Source organism: Barbus barbus (genome assembly GCF_936440315.1).
Source record: "Barbus barbus genome assembly, chromosome: 19".
Lineage (NCBI taxonomy): Eukaryota > Metazoa > Chordata > Actinopteri > Cypriniformes > Cyprinidae > Barbus > Barbus barbus.
The window spans coordinates 26,867,225-26,889,684 of NC_136747.1; the positions used below are offsets into that span (position 1 = coordinate 26,867,225).

The window sequence follows — 22,460 nt, forward strand, 5'->3', positions numbered from 1 at the left end:
TCAGATTTATAGAAACTTTCCAAATGCATCTTTTTGTATGCTTTGGAACAAGAGATGTATCTTAATTAGTTAATCTATATGTGGATTATAGGCTAATTGCATCCCCAAAACACAAAGTCCTTTATAGCAACACTCATTGCATGAGAGCAAATGTGTTTTATGACAAACTATTGGCAAATCGTGGAGATGGTTTTAAAACTGTAATCAGTGGCTTTATGATTGAGTAAATTGTGGCATGGTGCATCTGGGTGTCGCCGCGCTCATTGCGCAACGCTTGCGCAGCGCGGATAGCTTGATGCGCCGCGTCCTATTCGATAACAACGATCGGCGAAACGGGACGAACATGACAGAAACGATGCGTCTGTTTGCTCTATTATAACCACGAACATGGGCGACAGAAGCGAGAGGGGCTCGGTGAAGCACAAACGGAGAACCACGATCTCCGGAGACGCGGCCGGAGCTCAGGGGAAGCGCGGCGGCGCAGAGACGCTCAGCGGACAGGTGAAGGAGAAAGAGCAGAGGCACGAAACACCAGCGAATAAACACAAGAATCACAGCGATGCCGGCGACGACGCCTTCAGGTAAGATATGTTCTTCAACTATGATGTTTTTGACTTGATATGAGCAGCATGTGTCTCTCTCTACAGCGATAGCGAGAGTGATGCTTGTATACTGGAGCACACAGACACACATGTACAGGCATGTAGGCCTATTTTACTCTTATTGATGCACTATTATTTCAATATTTTCAGTTATCATTTTAATTTCAGTTTAAGTTTTAGTAATTTTGTTATGTGCAATTTTGCATTTTATTATAGCCTATTAGCCTATTTCTATTGTCTTTATTTATTAGTGTGACTTTTTAATATTTTCTTTTATTTCAGTTAACGAAAACAATTTTGATAGTCAGAACATGTATACCCTGTACTATAATAGTTAAACTGTAACAGCATGTTGTAGTATTTTTATTCAAATTTTGAATTTTCATTTTCATTTTAGTTTGTTTTAGTCATTTTTTTAAGGTTATGTGAAAATGATTATGTTTTACAAATGCACTTTTAAAGCTACATATCTGACAGAAAGAAGCTTGACTGGTTGCAAATGATCATATAGTGATATTAAATTCTTATACATGCATATTTGTTTATTTTCTAGTTGTAACCAATGACAAACATATGGATTTCAGTTTTGTTAAGCATTTTCTGTATACACATATTCAGTTACTAGTACGTTCAGAATTTGGTAGTCGCTATATAAGTTTAATTAATGCGTTGTGCCTTTATATGCACAGTGAAGAATGGCAGGAAAGTTTATGGAGGTCAGGACTGAGAAATGGTGCAAGCGGGCGCATGGAGTAATCACAATATCATACTGTAACTCCAGCAGCAGTCAGTTGCATGCAGTATTTCACTTCAGTTCATGGGTCACTGCTTGGGTTTGAAGCTGTGACCACTGTGTTAAAAGCACTGAGGGCTAATCATGATGTTTCCACAAGCCTCCTAAACCGAGAATGGAAGTGAAAGAACTTGGTTCTCCTTTCCATGCATGTGTCAAACTCAGTTAGGTTTTTAATGAAGTTCCCTAAAAACAATAACAGACATGTTCAGAACAACTAGCATACTGCTTCCTGTGCTATATATACCGTACAATGCATATTCTAATATAGATATTGATATTTGCTAGTAATAATGACATTTGCATCGTATACATACTATGTACTGTATAAAAAGCTATATAATTAGCGATATATAGAACTCAAACTTAACCTTATCGGACCCAGACACAAGAGGTGTAGTTTTATAGTTTAATATTTATATATTAATATTTTGAATCAGGTTTTTTCTTTATATTTTTAGTTTTTATTGTAATTTTAGTTAAAGTATTTGTCATGTGTTTATTGTTTTTTTTTATATTTTTAGAATTTATAAATGTATTGTTTAATAATTTTTTTACTTAAGTTTATTTTATTTAATTGAATAGCCTAGTCAACATTTCTAAATTTTTAACTTAATTTTAACTTAATTTTTTACATTTTTACTTAATGTTAATATTTGATTTTTTTGATCTGAAACATTAAAGTGTGTCAAACATGCAACAAAATAAAAAATCAGGAAGGGGGCCAACACTTTTTCACACCACTGTAGTTGTCAAGTCAGCATTTCTAATTTTGAAACTTTGAGATTTTAAGATTATTTCAGCTTTATTTTGAGTAGCAAGAACTATTTTTAATCGTTTTAGTTGACAATAACAACACTGATGTAGATAGTCCACTGAAGAATAGATCTCTTCAGGTGAAGGTGTGAAGGTCGAGCCACTCCTGCTAATGAGCTGTTGTTAAATAAAATCACTGATAAAACCGATAAGATCAACATGACCTCAATCTTTAATAACCTTTATCAATTATGCCTCATGCACTCACACACATTAAGAGTGAGATTGCTCAAACTCTAGCGTTTCGTCACCGATGTCAACATTTGCTTTTTCTCAGTCAGTGTCTTACAGTATAAACTCAGTGTCAGGGATGCTATGATGTCTGAATGCCATTGCATCAGATAGGGACATATTGCATGTAAATGCACTCAATCGTTGCAGGATCTTTTCTCGGAACTGCTTTATTTAAAAAAAAAAGACATTTGTTTGATATGTTATTCCTTGCAATGGCATTGAGACATGGCATACGTATCCAAATACTGTACTTTTTCGCTTTTAATAATAGTGATTATATCAGACCAGAGATGCATATTAATTGATAGAAAACATGTCATCAGCTGCTTGACTCATTTTTTATGTCTCTTCAGCTGCCACAAGCTGCAGGAGTCGCTGCTCAGCTCCAATAGCGGCTACAGCAACTATAGAGGAATCCTCAACTGGTGTGTGGTCATGCTGGTGAGTCTCCAGTACACATAATGTCCAATATTGCATGTCCATATAATATCCATGTTTTCTCTAGATGAGAACAAATTTGGAGAAATGCAGCATTACATTACTTGCTCAGCAATGGATGCTCTGCAGTGAATGGGTGCCGTCAGAATGAGAGTCCAAACAGCTGATAAAAACATCACAATAATCCACACCACTCCAGTCCATCAGTTTATGCATTGTAAAGCCAAAAGCTGCATGTTTATAAGAAACAAATTCATCATTAAGGCATTTTAACTTCAAACTGTTGCTTCTGTCTAAAATACAAGTTATAATCCATAATAATGCTTCCTTCCAATTCCATCTCCTGTTGTCCTCTCACATCATAATATTTGTTTAAAATAGTTTTGGTCTGTTTTCCCTCATAAACAGTGCTTGATCTGTGCAGATTTATCTCCTGATTCAGACGAGTTTTCACTGGAGGAAGCAATATTATGGATAGAGGACTCATATTTTAGCCTGAAGAAAGTTAAAAATGTCTTAATGATGGATTTGTTGCTTACGGACACACTGCTTTTCACTTAACGAGACATTAACTGATGGACTGGAGTGGTGTGGATTATTGTGATATTTTTATCAGCTGTTTGGACTCTCATTCTGACGGCACCCATTCACTCCAGAGGATCCATTGATGAGCAAGTGATGCAATGACACATTTCTCCAAATTTGTTCCCATGAAGAAACAACCTACAAACCCACATTCAAGCCATTATTCCAGGAAAAACATCAATTTGGTTTGAAAAAGCTTGTAAAAGAGGACTTCTCTCAGTGTATTGGTATTGTAAGATGACTGTGCCAGTGCTATGTTTAGGCCCCCGCTGTTACCTGAACGTAAAAACTGACACTCTGTTGGCCTTGAACCTTTGAATGTCTTCGGTCTTATCACACTGGTTATTTTTGTTCTCTCTTCTGCTGGAATCTTTCCCTGTGTTTGTCCTCAAATGCTCTAGGACAACAGAAATGAAATCTAGAAGGAAATATAATTCAGTATGCATTTGCCTGAATGATCAAAAAGACTTGCCCTTCATCGCAGTTATACGCGTCAAGTTCATTCTGGGCTATTGTGAACTCAATCGGACTGAATCGAGTAAGAATTTGACCTTTATCCTCGGCTCCGGTCTCGTATAATCATGTGACACGCAGCACAATGCCAGACGCATTAGTTACAGAATAAGATTTCTGCAGTGGAAACAGAGAGAAGTGACTGAAGTTTAACTCAGGTTGTTGTGACAGCCTCGATTCACATGAGTTCCCACATTAAACCGTACAATTCAACCCAGAGGGGGTTTATTCCTCCGCTCTCTCTCTCTCTCTCTCACTGTCTGTTTGTTTTTGCTCTCAAAAGAAGCAGCATGGTGTAATTTTCTAGTCGCTGTTTGAGATTTAATGCATTCATCTCGTGTTAAGTGTCAAAGAGGGTTCAGACTCGTCTGCTGAGCAAGACTAACAAACATTACCATGCATAACTTGTTTTATCGGCAGTCTTATTTTAGTACTTTTTATATAATATAGTGTTATAGATATTTTTGCATTTTTTTTATTTAAAAATATTTAAATTTTAGTTAATCATTTTGTTAAATATTATTTTATTAGTTGTATTTAGCTTTAATTAATTTTTATTTCACTTTGTAATTTCAGTACTTTAAACTTCATTTCAGGTTTCCAAAGCAACATTTGTATTTTTATGGTATCTTTTTGGTGTTTGGTGATGAGTTTTTGGCTCAAGGTCTGCATATAAAGTCACACCAGAGGAGTTCAGCTGGGACCAGGACTTGGCTTATTGCAGACCAGTCAAGTTCTTCCACACTGACTGAATCAATCATGTCTTTTTGAACCGTGTCTTATACGCAGAGACACTGTCATGTCAGAATAGAAAAGGGTCCTGTCCAAACTGTTGCTGTAAAATTAGCAGCACACAATTCCCTAGAATATCATTATATGCTTTAACATTAAGATTTGTACTCATGGAAATTACTAAAGTAGTCAAACATGTTCATTAGAAGGGGGTGCCAATACTTTTGGCAATATTGTGTGTGTGTGTGTATATATATACCATGATAGCAACTGCATAAAATAAATCTTACTGGAGATTGGAAAGTGTTTTGCTGAAAACCTTTGGCTGTCCTACCTTTGACCCATTAACATATCCTGCCAGCTCCATCGGCAGTCTATAAATACAGTGTCAATGACTCTGACATTTAATATGCTCAGGATGTATACGATAATGCTACAGGGACGCCGCTTATGATGATATGTCAATCAAAAGACAAACCGTCCTTCAAGTCAGTCTCAGTCTGTCAGAGCGATCGGCAAACTCTTAGAGTTTCTGTTCTCTGCTGTAATGAAAAGTCAAACACTTCCGGGGATTACTTTAATGAACGCTCACAAATGTCACCCGTCCTCTAAAAATAAACATCTATTTCACCCTGAACCGCTGAGAAACTGGAGCAGCATCTTCAAAGCCATGGAAAGCAAATCACAGTTCTGAAACTAATATTAATCCTTGCTTTGAAACACCATCGCATTGACGTTCTCTGTGGGATTTAGCTTTTACTCCGTTTTTACACCATATTCCCATGGAATATCCTTAAATACTTTGAATGGATAATTAGGAAAGTCCAGTAGAAAGGCGACTGCTTTTAAGTGATTTGAGCTGGAGGAAATAGATGGAGAGCAACAGCGGGGTCCTGAAAGTCAAACTCTTGTTAGTTTCTCGAAAGCCGTTTTTAATAATAGTCGATAAACCTTTCAAAACAGAGCTTGGAGATTTTAAAGTGACAATATTTTATATAGAAAGTCAGTGTTATTTCATACGGAAGCGTATTGCATTCACTTGAGGAAAAAAACTACTCTGTTTTTCTGAATTAACGACTTAATTTTTCATGGAAAAAAAAATTTTGCTCTGTTTTTCTGAATTAACGACTTAATTATCTCGTAATTCTGAGATAATTAAGTCATTAATTCAGAAAAACAGAGCAAAACTTTTTTTTCCTTTAAAAATTATCTCGTAATTCTGAGATAATTAAGTCATTAATTCAGAAAAACAGAGCAAAAACTTTTTTTCATGAAAAAGTATCTCGTAATTCTGAGATAATTAAGTCATTAATTCAGAAAAACAGAGCAAAACTTTTTTTTTTCTTTAAAAATTATCTCGTAATTCTGAGATAATTAACTCGTTAATTCAGAAAAACAGAGCAAAAACTTTTTTTCATGAAAAATTATCTCATAATTCTGAGATGATTAAGTCGTTAATTCAGAAAAACAGAGTAGTTTTTTTTTCCTCAAGTGAATGCAATACGCTTCCGTAATTTCAGTCTTTTTTCTTTTTTTAAATTATTTAGTTGTATGTATTTGAATTGCTTACAAAATTTCCATCCATTTGCATTATACAGTTTTATCATAAACTAATAAACTTAATGTGATTCACATTTGTCATTCATGCATGAATAACACAGGTCAGATTTCTGTATAGTACCAATAAACTGAATGCGTTTCAAATACACAATAACCAGGTTTATGTTTATCATCAATAAATCCAACTTGTTTCAATCTCCTGCTTCTTAACTAGTTAAATATTGCTTGTTTTGAATAAATGCATGATTATTTAAACAGAATTGATGTAAATAGTTAATAATAAACTAAGCCATTATTTTTGAGTGTAGAAATCTGACCCATTTCAATAATGTATGACTGACAAATATGCACCACATTAAGTTTATTAGTTTATGTAGAACTGTGTAATGCAATTAGATGGAAATTTTAAATGCAATTCAATATAAATCTTAAATTTAGGCCTAAATATTTGAGTGTTGAAGTCAATGGCAAGTCTTTTGGAAAAGAGCTTGTGTGTGTGTGTGTGTGTGTGTGTGTGTGTGTGTGTGTGTGATGAAATGAAAAGTCCCACAGCCTTTTAAGCAATTACCATAGCATGGATCTATGTGCTAAATCAATTAGCAATATGCTTTTAATGAGGTCAGGGTTGAGTCTGGCAGCTTTCTCGACACAAATCTAATCAAATGGCCTTTGGAATGAGAAAGACTTTCTGCAAATCCTCTTCTGTCGTAAATCATCGGCGGCGGCTCTGAGGTTACCAGTGGTTCAAAGTCTTCAGGCCTTGTGTTTTGATTAAAAATGAAAGCCTTTAGGTGCTTTGTTATGCTTTTAATGAATAAAATGACCAAATCACCATGAATTTAGTTTGAATAAAGCAAATGTAACATTCAGAACAAGTTTATTTTCAAGAGTTGAGTCTGAAATATGAGCGCAGAGACCTAAACATGGAAACTGGGGGGGGGTCAGAGGTCATATGTGTTTATCGGACTGGAGTGCTTTATCTGAGGTTGTTTATATTGTTGTGCTGTAGACTTTGCTCTTTGCTAGTGACAGTATTTAAAAACAATATTATGGCAGATACAACACAATCATTGGAAAGAAACACGTCGTTCTGTTTTAGAGTCAACATGTGCTAAACATCTTTAAGCAATAATTCACCTAAAAAGTAATGTTTGCTGCAGATGAGTTTGTTTCTTTATGGGAACAGATTTGGAGAAATGTAGCATTGCATCACTTGCTCAGCAGTGGATGGGTGCCGTCAGAATGAGAGTCCAAACAGCTGATAAAAACTTCACAATAATCCACAAATCAAGCACTGAGCAAAAGCCAAAACAGTTGTAAACCGATATGTAAACCGGAAGAAGTGTTAAATGTTTTAGCGACGTATTCCAGATGAGCAAACACTTAATATTGCATCAGAACATACAAAATAGACACGAATATGAAAAAAAACATCTGAATCATCCTATTTTTAGTGTTAAACATCAGTTCTCCTCCAGTGGAACTCTTGTTTTCCTTTAGTTTTGCCTGTAGGCTTGGATACAAATGAGCTGCAAATGCATTAAATTGGTTTATTTGTTTGTGTTTACAGGTCCTGTCCAATGCACGGCTGGTCCTGGAGAACCTTATAAAGTAAGTCTATCATTAACATCTTGTGTTGCTTAATTCATAAATAAAGCAGCTATGCTAATTTGATTTCTCACGCTCAGTGACTCACTAATTTGTGGCTAATGATCCAGCTGAAGCATCTGAATGAGACAGATAATGATTGTGCCCGGCAGGAAGTAAATGCATGTCTTTTGTTACTTGTCATTAAGCAAACACTTTTATCCAGAGCAGCATATAGTGCACTAATCGCTGGGCTCGTCCCTCTGCGGAAAGACACTGTAGTAATGATGAAGAAACTCTTCAGGTTGATGGTCGCTTCTACCAGGTGTTGAATGCACGAGCTTTGGCTTCTGGGATTTTTCAGCTCAGTCTCACTATTTATAAATAAAATGGAGCTATTTTTAGAAACTGTAAAATTTTAAGATTTTTTTTTTTTTTTGCATTGCGGCATTATTTTTTTGTCACAATTAAAAAAATCTTTCTCTATATTATGATTTTGATGTACTATGTAATTATTATAAATTATTATACATATTAAAATGAATTATTTATTATATAAATGTATTATTTATTATAAATAAAATTATACAATTATTATAAAAATATGTAATGATTTTATATACTAAAAATGATCATAAATTATATTATAAAAGATATAAATTCTATTATACATTTCTATAAATTATTATATTTATACATTCACACATATGTAATATAAAAATGTTTGTGTGTGTATATATATGTATATATACATATACATACATACATACAGTATGATGAAAAATTGAAGGTAATGTTTACTTAACACATTTAAATGTGCAGTTTCTCCTCTCGTCTTCAGATATGGCATTCTGGTGGACCCCATCCAGATCATCTCTCTCTTCCTGAAGGACCCGTACCGCTGGCCGGCTCTGTGCCTGATCATTGGTATGATGAGTGTGTGCTTTGTGACCTACAGCAGATCAGCTCAAGCTGAAGACATCATTTCACACCACATTTACACTTTCTGTCATGCATAACGTAAGATCATAAAAATCCATGTCAATATTCCATGCATGCTCACTTCAATATGCTGTGTCTAATCTGTTTGCTTTTTCAGTTTCCAACGTCTTTATAATGGCAGCTTTGTACATAGAGAGAAAGCTATCCGTGGTGAGTTGCATGCTGGGAATGAACTGTGTGATTACAGACATGGACTTACAAATATAACCGATTACACTGAAGACTGAATCTCACAATCCTGACAAAAACATGTCCAGATCATATTTTACATCCATACATACATACAAAATAGTCTAAAAAAAACTTTTTTTTTTTTTTTTTTCTCTAATTCTTATTATTGCTATGTGAAAATATCTTATTCTCATGACTTATTCTCATGAAAAAAAAGATTATAACAAATTGTATAAAATATAAAATGTTTGTTATTTATGTATAAACATGAACTATAAAAAAACTTATTTTATTTGGAAACATTTCTCATTTTTGTTTCATTTAAGTTGAAATACTAAAATAGCTACAACAAAAGAAACTAAAACTTAATAAAAAGCCGTATAGACACATTAAAAACTAAAGTATTAGTAATAAAAAAACACTTAATTACTAAAACTTTAGCTAAAATGAAATGATGATAGAATATAAATTTAAAATCTACTAAATTCAGATCATTATTATTATAATATATTATTATATAAAATACAAATATTATACAAAATGCAAATATAAAATCTATGACATATGCTGTATATAACTAATAAAACTGACAAAAAACTACTATACACAAAATACACATTTTTGTTGTTGTATTTGTGTATAATTTCACATAATATGTTCCACATTTATTTAATGTATTTATTTATTTATAACAAATAATTTTAAGTGAAATATGACCTGGATTTCTTCATGAGATTCAATTGATAAGATTTGATTATTTATTGTAGGTTAAAAGTATATCTGTTTGCACAAGTGCTTTTCATTGCTGGATTGTTTTAATAAAATTGTTTAATTGAAATTCCAGGGCACCATCTCAGAGGGAACCGGAACATTCCTTCATGGCATCAATCTTGCAGCTCTGTTATTTGTCCCGGCCGGTACAGTTCTCAGCCTGACCTCTATGACCCCAGGTATCACCTCTATGACCCCAGACATCTTCCCCCTGTGTTCAGATGTTTATACTAACACCTTCAACCTTTGGTCTTACAGGAAAAAGTTGTTTTCTCATGCATTAACTACCAAAACCTCTATCAGTGGCACTTTTTTCCTTGTGACCATGTGATTTGGTTGTGGGTTTAACTAGAATATTATGTTTTTGTTATGTTGGCATGTTGGAAATATATTGTTGTGTGAGTAATCATGCTGTCTCGTGGCTGTGTTTCAGTGGGTGGTGTTTTGGCGTTGAGTGTCTTCACCATTCTCTTCCTGAAGCTGTATTCATACAGAGACGTCAACAAATGGTGCAGAGAGATCAGACACATCAAAGCCCGAACCCTGTCCCGCTCTCACTCCTGTGAGTGACACTCCACACAAACTCACATTTTCATCATGCATTCATATCTGACATCAAATTCTAATATTCACATGCATTTCTGTGCCTGAACGCAAATGCCTCTAGATACACAGTCACTGTTATGAAATGCATCATTGCACAAATGTGCACAAAACCAGTCATAAGGGTCAATTATTCAAAATTGAGCTGAAATCTGGCAAATAAGCTTTCCACTGATGTATGGTTTGATAGGATAGAGCAATATTTGGCAGACATGCAACTATGAAAATCTGGAATCTGAGGGTGCAAAAAAAAAAATAGTGAGAAAATTGCCTTTAAAGTTGTCCAAATGAAGTCCTTAGCAATGCGTATTTCTAATCAAAAATGAAGTTTTGATATATTTCCAGTAGGAAATTTACTAAATATCTTGATGGAACATGATCTTTACTGAATATCCTAATGATTTTTGGCATAAAAGAAAAATTGATAATTTTGACCCATACAGTGTATTTTTGGCTATTGCTACAAATATACCCCAGCGACTTAAGACTGGTTTTGTGCTCCAGGGTCACATATCTTAATGTATAGCAAGTATTGCATGCATTAGAGCTAACATTACAATATAGTCCTCTCCGTATGAATGCAGTGTTTTGATTTGCATTGAGCTGTTTATTTTGCACCAGTAATGCCTGCCGCTTGTCCTTCTGTCTCTCCTGTAAACCCTGTATTTTCTCATCTGTTGTTTGCGGTGAAGGGCTCTCAGTATTTGTCTGAATCTGTACAAACAGACTGAGATGTGAGAGGCATTGCACTGTTTCTGTTTGCTCAGAGTCTGAGCGTGAGCACTAACGCTGTGCTGTACTGCCACATACTGGACAAAGAACAACAGCACATTTAATGCAAACTTTACCATCAGCATCCTTTATATAAACATGATGCATGCTGAGGACAAATTAAAAGTGTGAGTTATGAACTGCCAAGCAACTAGCCAGCTTAGTTAACACAGACTAATACAAATGACAAAAACTATATTACTAAAAATGTCAAATAATAGACAAATATGAATATAACAATAAAAACGGTTTCAAAAGATTAATAAAAACTATAGGTAGTATCTCAATGATCGTAAAATAGCTCTGATCTGTAGTATTTGCAGGGTTTAACCTTCAAATGTTGTCAAGCCAACATTCAAAAAAGTTGACTTGGCTTGATGAACTTTCATATTTGATCAGTGAGTCCTGTTATTATACTTGTTGTGTTTGGTCTCCTGGCAGAGAATATCTGAATGAATTGAGTGCGTGTTAATGTTTAATTTTCTCCCGTAGACCCGTCTGTGCACAAAGCCAACGGCACGAGCGGATACACACACGTGAGCTATCCAGCAAACCTCACACACAGAGGTCAGTCACTACACAACTCAACCTGTTTATGAAGGAATATCAGCGCGTTTGTCATTTAAATAGCAATATTTCAATGGAATTAAAAACTAATGTATTTTATTTGATTGTTTTGTTACAGACATTTATTATTTTATTTTCGTTCCAACTCTGTGTTATGAGCTGAACTTCCCGCGCTCTCCACGGATACGGAAGCGTTTCTTACTGCGTCGACTGCTTGAGATGGTGAGAGACAGGATGAGACAGCAGAAACTCACGCTTGCAGTTTACAGCATTTTCAGATAATGTTATACCTGTTTTTCTTTCTTGCAGGTGTTTTTAATGCAGTTAATGCTCGGATTAATACAGCAGGTATGCAAAGAGTAGTTTAAACTGATCTTATTTGTGTGTGTATGCCATTATGTTTTTAATGACTCTTTTTTTTCTCTCCCTCTCTCTCTTTTGATAGTGGATGGTTCCGACGATTCAGAACTCAATGAAACCCTTTCAGGTACAATCGCCCTATAAAGTATGACATGTAAAATAATAGTCAGAAAAATCACATTTTATAAAGGAACAGTTTATGGAAACTTAATACAAAAAAAAAAATTGCATACGTTTTTTGTTTAGTATCATATCTGATACATAAGGCTTTTATGGCTCATATAGTATGGTATAGTGAGAATATGGAGAAACTGAGCAAAAATATGAAATCCGATGTTTATGACAAAAAAGTAATGAAATTCTGATAGCTTGTAATGTAAATCAATCAGATCTTAAACGACAGTATAACAGATACTAACATAAAATGATATAATTCTCAGCTGTCACTCTATATTTGCCAATAATGTCTTATAAGATGAGACTTAAATGCTTAGTTTTATGATCCAAAAATATAATGTGATGCAGTATACAATGATGATTGAGAGATGTGTCTCTCAAAAGCCTGATGATCATATTTGACTCACATGATTTTTTCACATAAGTAAATCTAAGCTGCCTCAGTCCAGTAAGTTTGTCTTGAAATGCTACTAACAATTTAAAAGTCGTTTTTATGTTTACTTTATAAAAATCAGTGAAGATTTCAGAGCAAAAAGACATCAAAAGAAGATGGACGTTTGTATAGGCCTAAAGATTTTATAAGACAAGTATAAACTATCAGACGACAGAAAAATGAATTTATATTTGAGGTTGTCCAGGGTTTATGTAGTTTGTACTGGTTAGGCATGCAGAAACACTTCTTTGGCACATCATTTTTATGCATTGATTGCTCATAGAGTCTCTGTCTCTTTAAACAGGACATGGATTTCTCGAGAATCGTTGAACGTCTGCTGAAGCTCGCTGTAAGTGTCCAGAGAAACCAATGCAAACAGATGCTGTTGTTGTCATGGATGGACTTTTGTTCCTAGTGCTTTTGCAGGTGCTGCTGAAATGGCTACTGTTGCTACAGCGTTCACTGTGGCACTTGCTGTTGCTATGGTGTGAAATCCAGGCCCCCGGCAAATTCACCTGAGAAGTCATAAAATAACAAAAAATAATAATAATTGACACAAAACATTGTAAATTATTGTATTTCATTCAAACTGAATTGTACAGTTTTGCATTGTACAAAATATTTAAATGCTGAATGCCACGATTGACCAATCAGAATGAAGAATTCCAAACTGCTTTGAATTTTGCATGGTAACAGCTGCTGTCGCTTTGGTTGATGTCATGTCTGTGGCCCCTCCTCCTCAGAGTGTCTAATGGCACAAGCCCCGCCCCTTCTCCCTGTCCCTCTCTACAGGTGCCCAATCATTTTATCTGGCTCATCTTTTTCTATTGGTATTTCCACTCCTCTATGAACTTCATAGCTGAGCTCATGCAGTTCGGAGACCGCGAGTTTTACCGGGACTGGTGGTGAGTGGCTTCCTCCGTCCAGAGCTGATTTACTGCAGTATGTTAAAGTATCTTAAAAAAAGGTCCGTTTACACTAAGGATGATAACTATAAAAATATCTTCTATGAGAATAGAGAAGTCCTCACTACAACTATAAAGACGGAGAAGAAATCAATAAAACATTGACAGCCAATCAGAATCAATCCTTCTTTAAAAAGTTTGTGCATTTAAGTGGCAGCCGACAAAACTGTAGCGTGAGCTTATAATAAACGTTAATCGTTATCGATTGTATTTTAAACAGTCCTAAACTCGTGAGACAATAGCAAAATCTACACCACAGCTATAATTATAACGAGACAGAGGAACGATATCATTAGAAACCTGTTTCCGTCACAAAATAAAAAAGGTAAATGCACCTTTTCTCCACCTGATGAAAGATAAAAACATTGACAGCCGATCAGAATCCATCTGACTTTAAAGAGCATTCAAAGTGGCGGATGACAAAAGACGCTACTATAGTTATTGTTATAGTTATCATTATAAACAATGGGCCTTTTACTCAGTGCATTACACTCTAAAAATAAAATGGTGCTATATAGCACTAAAAGTGGTCTTTGGATCGTAATCATAGGGGAACCACATTTAGTGCTGTATAGTAGGGCTGGGTGGTATATCGAGTTTGTACGATTTATCAATATATTTTTTTATAAGCGATACGGTATGAGGCAATACCGTTAATATCAATATATCTGGGGAAAAAAATCTAGCGGAGGACACAGACAGAACTGCTGTCTAACTTGTTCTAAACATGTGACAAGCTGTATATGAAGAGCTTTAAAAAAAAACTTGTAAGATACAGTAGCCTGTAGTTTCAGTTTAAAGCAGCTCGCGCTCGCCCCGTCAGAAAGGCTGCGTGTGAGGCTGACAGACTCTACTTGAGCTGTTTAATGTGTTTGAGATGTGCTGTTTTCCTTAATGCATATCTTACATTTCACAGGTATATTCTCCATCTGTAAATGTTAGAAAGCCATGGAAATATTTCCATTTTGCTGTCAGAAGTGCATGAGCCTTCTGCTTTGCGATTAAAAACTTCAGCCGCTAAACTTCAGACTTCATTGCATGCTCGCCAAACAGACAGAGCGCAATAATTCTGACTAAAATATACATTTTGCAGAAATAATTGTAGTTGGACAATAAATGTGACGCGTGTAGAATTTTAAACCTACGACTAAATGTATTTGTATGATAGCACTAACTGTGAAGTGACTGTAATGGGGTAATCAAAATAGTCTTTTTACTCAATTAGTCTGTGCTTTTTTTATTATTTCATTTTTAGTTTAGCAAATTTAACTTCTGCTTTAAAAACATTATTTTGGTTTTTAGATTGCAATGTTACAATGTCAAAATGTAATGGGATTTTAACCCTTTTTTGCACATAATATATGCCTATGGTTACATTCACTTATTTGTTTAATCCAAATACAAAAGCGTAGAAAATACCGAAATGTATCGTACACCGCAAATCAGCTAAAAAATACGGAGATATGAATTTTTGCATTTTTCATATCGCCCATCCCTACTATATAGCATCATTTTTTTTTTTTTAGTGTGTACTTTTGGAGTATTTTTTTTTTTTCAGCCAAACATCAAACATAATGTCTAAAATTAGCCAAATAAAGTCTTTTAAAATTTGTGTAAATAACATTTGTGCATGATCTATATTTTTATATATATATATATATATATATATATATATATATATATATATATATATATATATATATATATATATATATATATGCTTTGAATGCTTGAAGGCATCACATTACAGACATAAAACAGCTTGCAGATACCATTTCATGAGAAAAGTTTTCACACTGTGTAGTCCTGAGTGTAACTGATGAGCTTTATGTTCGCAGGAACTCTGAAACGATTCCGTATTTTTGGTCGAACTGGAACATTCCTGTTCACAAGTGGTGCCTACGGTGAGCCGGGGTTATCATCAGTTTGAGTGATTGGAGTTGTCTGTTATGTGTGCGCCAGAGGCGGTTTTCTTGCAGCAGTGTTGAGCTTTGTGTTCATATTACAACAGAAATCAGTTCTGAGATACGTTTGTGTTGTCTGTTCAAGTTTGCTCATTGATTTCTCATTCTCTGTTTCCCCTCAGACACTTTTATAAGCCCATGTTGGTGAAAGGAGTAAATAAGTTTCCGGCTCAGTTAGCCGTGTTCTTCCTGTCGGCGTTTTTCCACGAGGTTTCATTGCACACTTACATTGCTACAATTTACAGTAGTGCTGTCAAACGATTAATTGCATCCAAAATAAAAGTTTTTGTTTACAGAATATATGTGTGTGTACTGTGTATATTTATTATGCATATATATAAAGACACACACATACAGCATATATTTTGAAAATATGTGACCTTGGACCACAAAACCAGTCATAAGGGTCAATAAGTTTTCCATTGATGTGTGGTTTGTTAGGATCGGAAAATAATTGGCTGAGATACAACTATTTGGAAATCTGGAATCTGAGGGTGCAAAAAAAACTTAAAATATTGAGAAAATTGCCTTTAAAGTTGTCCAAATGAAGTTCTTAGCAATGCATATTACTAATCCAAAATTAAGTTTTGATATATTTACGGTAGGAAATTTACAAAATATTTTCATGGAACATGATCTCTGCTTAAAGGGTTACTCCACCCCAAAATGAAAATAAATTCGTCTTCGGAACACAATTTAAGATATTTTGGATGAAAACCTGGAGGCTTGTGACTGTCCCATTGACTGCCAAGTAAATAACACTGTCAAGACCCAGAAAAGTTGCCACAAGGTCAGTGTAAACAAAAGTAGAAGACGTATCCATGTGGCACGGCTGACACCGAACAGCATACGCAGTTTGCATTCAGTGGATATTCTCCAAAATGTTTTTATACTTTTCTGGGTCTTGACAGTGTTATTTACTTGGCAGTCATGGGACAGTCACAAGCCTCCCGGGTTTCATCCAAAATATCTTAAATTGTGTTCCGAAGACGAACGAAGCTTTTACGGGTTTGGAACAACACGGGGGTAAGTGATTAATGACAACATTTTCATTTTGGGATGGAGTAACCCTTTAATATGCGAAAAATCAATCATTTTGACCCATACTATATTTTGGGCTATTTCTACAAATAAACCCATGCTACTTATGGCTGCTTTTGTGGTGCAGGGTCACATATTTACATGTATATATTTATATTCATATAAATTATATATATATTTAATATATAAACATAACATGTTTTTCTTAAATATATATATGCATGTGGGTGTATTTATATATACTTAATAAAGTACATACACACATATTATGTAAACAAACTTTAATCGCGATTAATCGTTTCACAGCACGTCATGTTAACTTGATTTTTTTCCTGTTTCTTTAACTGACAATCTTTTGTGTAATTTTTGCCAGTATTTAGTGAGTGTTCCTCTAAAGATGTTTCGGCTCTGGGCGTTTCTGGGAATGATGGCACAGGTCAGTCTTAAATACTCAATATTGCTTGTTGAACATCAAATAAAATTCCTCATTTCACATTCTACTTCCTGTTTCAGATCCCGCTGGCCTATTTTGTGGGTCGATTCTTGAGGGGCAACTACGGCAACGCCGCCGTCTGGATGTCGCTGATCATTGGCCAGCCGATCGCCGTGCTCATGTACGTCCACGACTATTACGTGCTGCATTATGGGAGTGCGGCGGAGGGCGCTGCGGCATGACGCAACGATATCTGCAATAACCGAGATGTTGAATGTAAAAACAATGCATATATTTTTAGAAGGGAAATATGTGATTTTTAACAGACTTCAGCCCAAATCAAATGTGATCATTAGTCTGAAAGACTTGAGCAGGTGTGTTTTATGTACGTGCAATCTAATGTTAACACTGCCGAGCCAAAGCAGCACATCATCGCAATGCCTTCTCACTAATGTTTCATACTTGACATGTTCATACTAAGAAGATCAGTTCAAAGAGGCGCATCAGAAGTGCCACAAATGTGTTTGTATTTTTCCAAATGCATTTCAGAAGGGAACTCATGTGTCGGCAGTATAAATGTAATGTTTTTTTTTATTCTTTTTGCTGTTGCTTTGGTGGTGATTGACTGAATCTGTGAGTTTTTGCACTTTATTCAGAAAAGCATGACGTTTGTCAACCTTTTAAAGGTTCATTTGAAGAATGTAACTGCTTTTATGTTGATTTCAATAATTGCTGATAAATTTTAGTTTCTGAAAAGAGACGTATATATCAACATTGTACATGAATCTGTGAAGTTGTTAAAGCCAAAATGTTATTTTGTGCCATTAAAATTGCCTGCAGTGTTATTTAAATGGGATTCTAGCACCAATAGGGCCAAGAAAGATGTAAGTTGTCCTAGATAACGATATAACTATAACACAGAGGAATGTTATCTTTCGAAATTACTTTCAGACCTTTTTTACCCCTAGATAAAACCATCAACAGCCTATCAGAATCCATTCTGACTTAAAGCGGCAGATCTGTTTGTGTGGACACTAATGTAGTTATTGGTATGAACAGACCTTTATGCTGAACTTCATCACTTTTTCAGGGGAATAGTCCTGAGACTACTGAGATTTTTATATGCCAAACCAACAGCAAATAATGGCCACCGAATAAGAAGCGAGGCTGTATTTTACCATATTTGACTTAAAACTTGGTACCAGACCTTTGAGTGCATCCTGCTGGTCAAATATTGTATATATTTTTTTATATATATATTCTCATAGACTGTGAAGAGATTCTACAGATGTAATTATTCTGTTGTTAAAACATGTCGACTGCTGCGGTGCTTGGTCCCATTATTTTATTTTTCTTCTAAATACCAGTTTGAGGTTGACTCGTAATGGTTATGATAATAAATGTAAATTTACTTTATTCCATTGTAACTGCTGCAATCAGGTGTGATTTGTTTGAAGAACCTTTCTACAAAACATTTGACAGATTTAATAACCAGCAGATTTTTCCCGTGAAAGCCAAAGTTTGTAACTGAAGACACGTTATGTTTTCCTTGTACGCTTTTGGCAAGCTCATGTTCCAGTTTAATAAATCTTTTCAAACATCAGCATATCTAGTTGTGTATGAAATATGATGTGACAACATCTGGAGAAAATTGCTTTGTTCGCCTTTTGTATTTCGCTTTGGGTAAATGTGAAATAATTCACTTTGTGCATATAAAATATTTATTCAGCAGATGGAAACCAATCACACAGATCCAAAACAACACTTGAAAAACAACAAAAAGATGTGCCACTAGAAATCCATCCAATATGTGCAGATAAATCAAAGAGCAAGTGAAGGGACCCCATCTGCTGTGTCACTGCTGTGGAGAAAATACACAAGATTAATACACGGCGATATAAAAATATGATTCTGCACGTGAGCAGGCATGATGAAGCTCACCTTTGCTTTGTTTTGTACTGGTAAATAGAGTTTAAATTCAGCGGGGAGCTCGTCCTCAGAGTACAGCCGGTCAGAGAAATACACCCTCCTGATGCGACAGTTTGCGTGAATCTGAAAAACACGAGGACGGCCATCATCAACCCCGGAAACACAGTCTTTAGTTTCAAGATATTTCTAATAACAGCTTATATCATGAAGATTTGCTGACATGAGGAATTATTTTTGTATTGGCAGATTTTAAAAGCACTGTTGTACATACATAGCCATTAAATAATAATACATTTTATATTTAGAATCTATATTATATAAATTATTTTATTTTCAAAACAATTACGTCAACTGTAATACAAAGAAATTGCCATACATTACCATATATTTTTTTACTGCCTGCCGTCTTAAGTATTATCGAGATATATTCAATTATATTTTACATTTTCATTTTAGTTAAAACCTAAATAATTTTCCATCTTTTTAATTTTTATATAGATTAGTTTTTTATTAATTTGTACTATTTTTGTATTTTATTAATTCATTTTTAGTTAAGTTGTAGTTATTTGGGTTGTAGTTATAAGTTTCTTTGGAAACTATCTGAAAAAATACGTTTTTATCAATTTTATTTTATTAAACGTAAATGTTTCAGTAACAAACATGTTTTTATGGTTGTAGTTTTGATTTAGTTAACTATAACAACCCTGAATTAACAACAAATCAGCCTTTAAATCTAGCAATTGAGCACATCTAGGCTTAACTGTCATGAAAATATAACGGTTCAAATAACTTAATCCCAAAATAGGACTCTTTGACTAAAATAGATTTTGATGGTTGATTTTGTGGTAAAATTAGTAACTAGTAAAATGTATTTATAAAGCACCTTTTACAGACAAGGAGTCGCCGCAAAATGCTCTACAGTAAAATAAATCAAATCATAACAAATTACACCAGCTGTACAAATACCACTAAATTCAATACCTGCCAAACCCTATTGTTAATTAAAAGCTTGTCCAAAAAGATGTGTTTTTAAAAGATTCTACAGAACCCGTAGCTCTCAATGTTAAAGGAAGTGAGTTCCAGAGCCTTGGAGGCACAACACAAAAAGCAGTCACCTCTTGTCTTAAGACGTGTTCTAGGAATAGTTCAAAAACACCCTAATAACCTAAATATAACCTAGAATAACCTGGTGAAATGGGTTGGATCAGTCTCTCACCTGCACTCTCAGCGTCTCGATGTAGTTGGTGCCGTACGCCCGGCGTGTGAAATCTGACAGGTTAAACTGGATCTGATTCCAGCCGTCGTCCAGCCGCATGGGCATCGTGCAGATGAAGGGCTTGACGCGGGTCGTGCTCTGATAGTTACTCGCCCTGAACCTCCGCCGCACGTTCTTATCGTCCAGTACCTGAAGCGCATCACACTTTCACAAACCGCTCATCAACTCTGAATTATCTGAAGAAACCAGTCCTCTACCTGAACTTCGAATGTGAAATACTTCTTGAGGTTCTTGATGATCATGACGAGGAAGGGCAGTTTGATGCCGAGGGTTTTCTTGGGGTCAGCGGGACACGTGATGTAGGTGGTGCTGTGGAGATCAGACACACACACACACACACGGATCAGGTCTGATCATGATGTGTGTGTGTTCAGTATCAGACAGATGGACGGACGGGGACACACTCACCTCACATTCGTCCCCTCCACCTCCAGAACCAAAGACTGGATGTCATTGTCTGTGATACGCTTTATGTGTCCGTTTCTGACCTGCAACAACATGTTCATACATAATTCATGTCTACATCAACTTCTCTATCCTTTAAGTTATTAGGTTTTATATAAACTAAGCTTATTTATTTCAGCTAGTTGCCAAGGAAACATTTATCGTTTTCATTTTGTTTAAGTTGATGTACTAAAACGACTAAAACTTTAACTAAAATTAAAATACAAAATATAATAAGTAATAAAACAACTGAATAAGAATAATAACTAATTCAAACTATTAATAAACACTAAAGAATATACTATAATACTGCTTAGGTACTTGAAAGAATACCATAACAGTGTCATTATGGTAATACCATAGTATTTTTTGCAAGAATGTGTATAATGTTACCGAGGCCATACTTTTCACAGCTAATGTAGATTAAATGTGAAATATAGCATTATTAGCAGAGCATTAGCAGCATCAGTCGATCTCGCATCACCTTCTTGTCCCAGATCTGCAGGGGTTTGCTGCCGATGCTGTAGAGGATGGACAGAAAGCCGCTCTGAAACGTGTTTTTGAACATAATCCTGCGGTTTTAATTCAATTTGATCCACACCATGTACTGTTTATTCTGCTCTGAACGCGTCCGGCTGGATCTCTGGACTCCAGATCTCGGGTTCCGCTTTACAAATAACAAACAAACGTATGCATCAATTAATCGTCGTATATAAAACCAAAGCGCTTAATAACGCGTTAAATGTCGCGTCTGGTCTGATTAATCCTCAACATCGACGAGCTTTTTCGGAGTTTATTTGGGAGTTGCCAGGAGACGCGGTTGTCACGTCGGACCCTTTAATGTTGACACGGCTGTTGCTATAGTAACGGAGAGTCCCAGTCATAAGATATCTATGGTCCCTGTGGTGTGACAAGAGCTTTATATTAAAACAATTATCTAATATGCATTGAATAAGACATCTGATCTTTATTAATGGAGTTTTTAATTAAATAATAAATGAAAATGCTAGATATGGCTGTATTTGGAATAGCATGCAGTTAAAAATGATCCTTTACACAGCATGTCTGTCATGCATTTGAGTCTTTAATAGCGTTACTTTCACACACACACACACACACACACACACACACACACACACAGTATGCTTATTGGGGGGGGGGGGGGGGGGGGGGGGGGCAACAGCATTTCATCAATCGATCAGTTGCAACCACACATTTAAAATAGGTTTGCACTGATTTTTGTGATTTGCCGCTTCTTGTGCATACATTTTTAGGACACACTGACAAAAAAAGTCAAATAGAAATGTAAAGAAACTATTGATGCACTTAATGCACCATTTTGCATTTAATTGCATTGCATTGATTTATGAAATGAACTAATTCCTACATGGTTAAGGCTATTAAACAGAGAACCAGAATAATACATTTTGAGCGACATGGCATTAGCAACCGATAATGTAGGGAAACAGCAGACAATTGCACATAATCAACTGCATGAAAGAATGAAAAACTGCTTTCAGGATGTGCACAAGAGACTAGATGATGTGGAGGTTGAATTTCAGTTGTGATCTGAGAAATGGGTTATGCTTTATTTGAAGGTGTCCTTGTTACAGTATATAATACTGAGTAATATTCATTAGCTAGGCCTACATGTACTTAATATATAGGCTGCTTAGGATTAAGGTTTGGCTTA

General features: G+C 35.2%; 2 protein-coding genes across 3 annotated transcripts; one reads left to right on the plus strand and one right to left on the minus strand.

The window, feature by feature from the left end:
* Window positions 1–235: 235 nt before the first annotated feature.
* Window positions 236–18,720, plus strand: dgat1a (diacylglycerol O-acyltransferase 1a). 2 transcript variants are annotated; one of them, XM_079441054.1, is made up of 17 exons: window positions 236–581; window positions 2,799–2,886; window positions 7,844–7,884; window positions 8,702–8,787; window positions 8,960–9,012; window positions 9,878–9,983; window positions 10,238–10,366; window positions 11,671–11,745; window positions 11,864–11,967; window positions 12,055–12,093; window positions 12,191–12,232; window positions 13,020–13,064; window positions 13,508–13,620; window positions 15,519–15,584; window positions 15,767–15,854; window positions 17,059–17,121; window positions 17,199–18,720. In XM_079441054.1, the coding sequence occupies exons 1-17, from the start codon at window positions 388–390 to the stop codon at window positions 17,358–17,360; spliced, it is 1,494 nt and encodes a 497-aa protein (XP_079297180.1). In that variant the 5' UTR covers window positions 236–387; the 3' UTR covers window positions 17,361–18,720. The 2 variants fall into 2 exon arrangements, with proteins under 2 accessions (XP_079297180.1, XP_079297181.1); XM_079441055.1 differs by having other exon boundaries at window positions 263–581; window positions 13,575–13,657.
* On the minus strand, window positions 18,666–21,627 carry cfap20 (cilia and flagella associated protein 20). Its single transcript, XM_079441058.1, has 6 exons — window positions 21,252–21,627; window positions 20,732–20,811; window positions 20,521–20,632; window positions 20,264–20,452; window positions 19,060–19,170; window positions 18,666–18,979 (listed from the first exon to the last, which is right to left on the minus strand). Exons 1-6 carry the CDS (start codon window positions 21,333–21,335, stop codon window positions 18,974–18,976), a joined length of 582 nt encoding a protein of 193 aa, XP_079297184.1. The 5' UTR covers window positions 21,336–21,627; the 3' UTR covers window positions 18,666–18,973.
* Window positions 21,628–22,460: the final 833 nt, after the last annotated feature.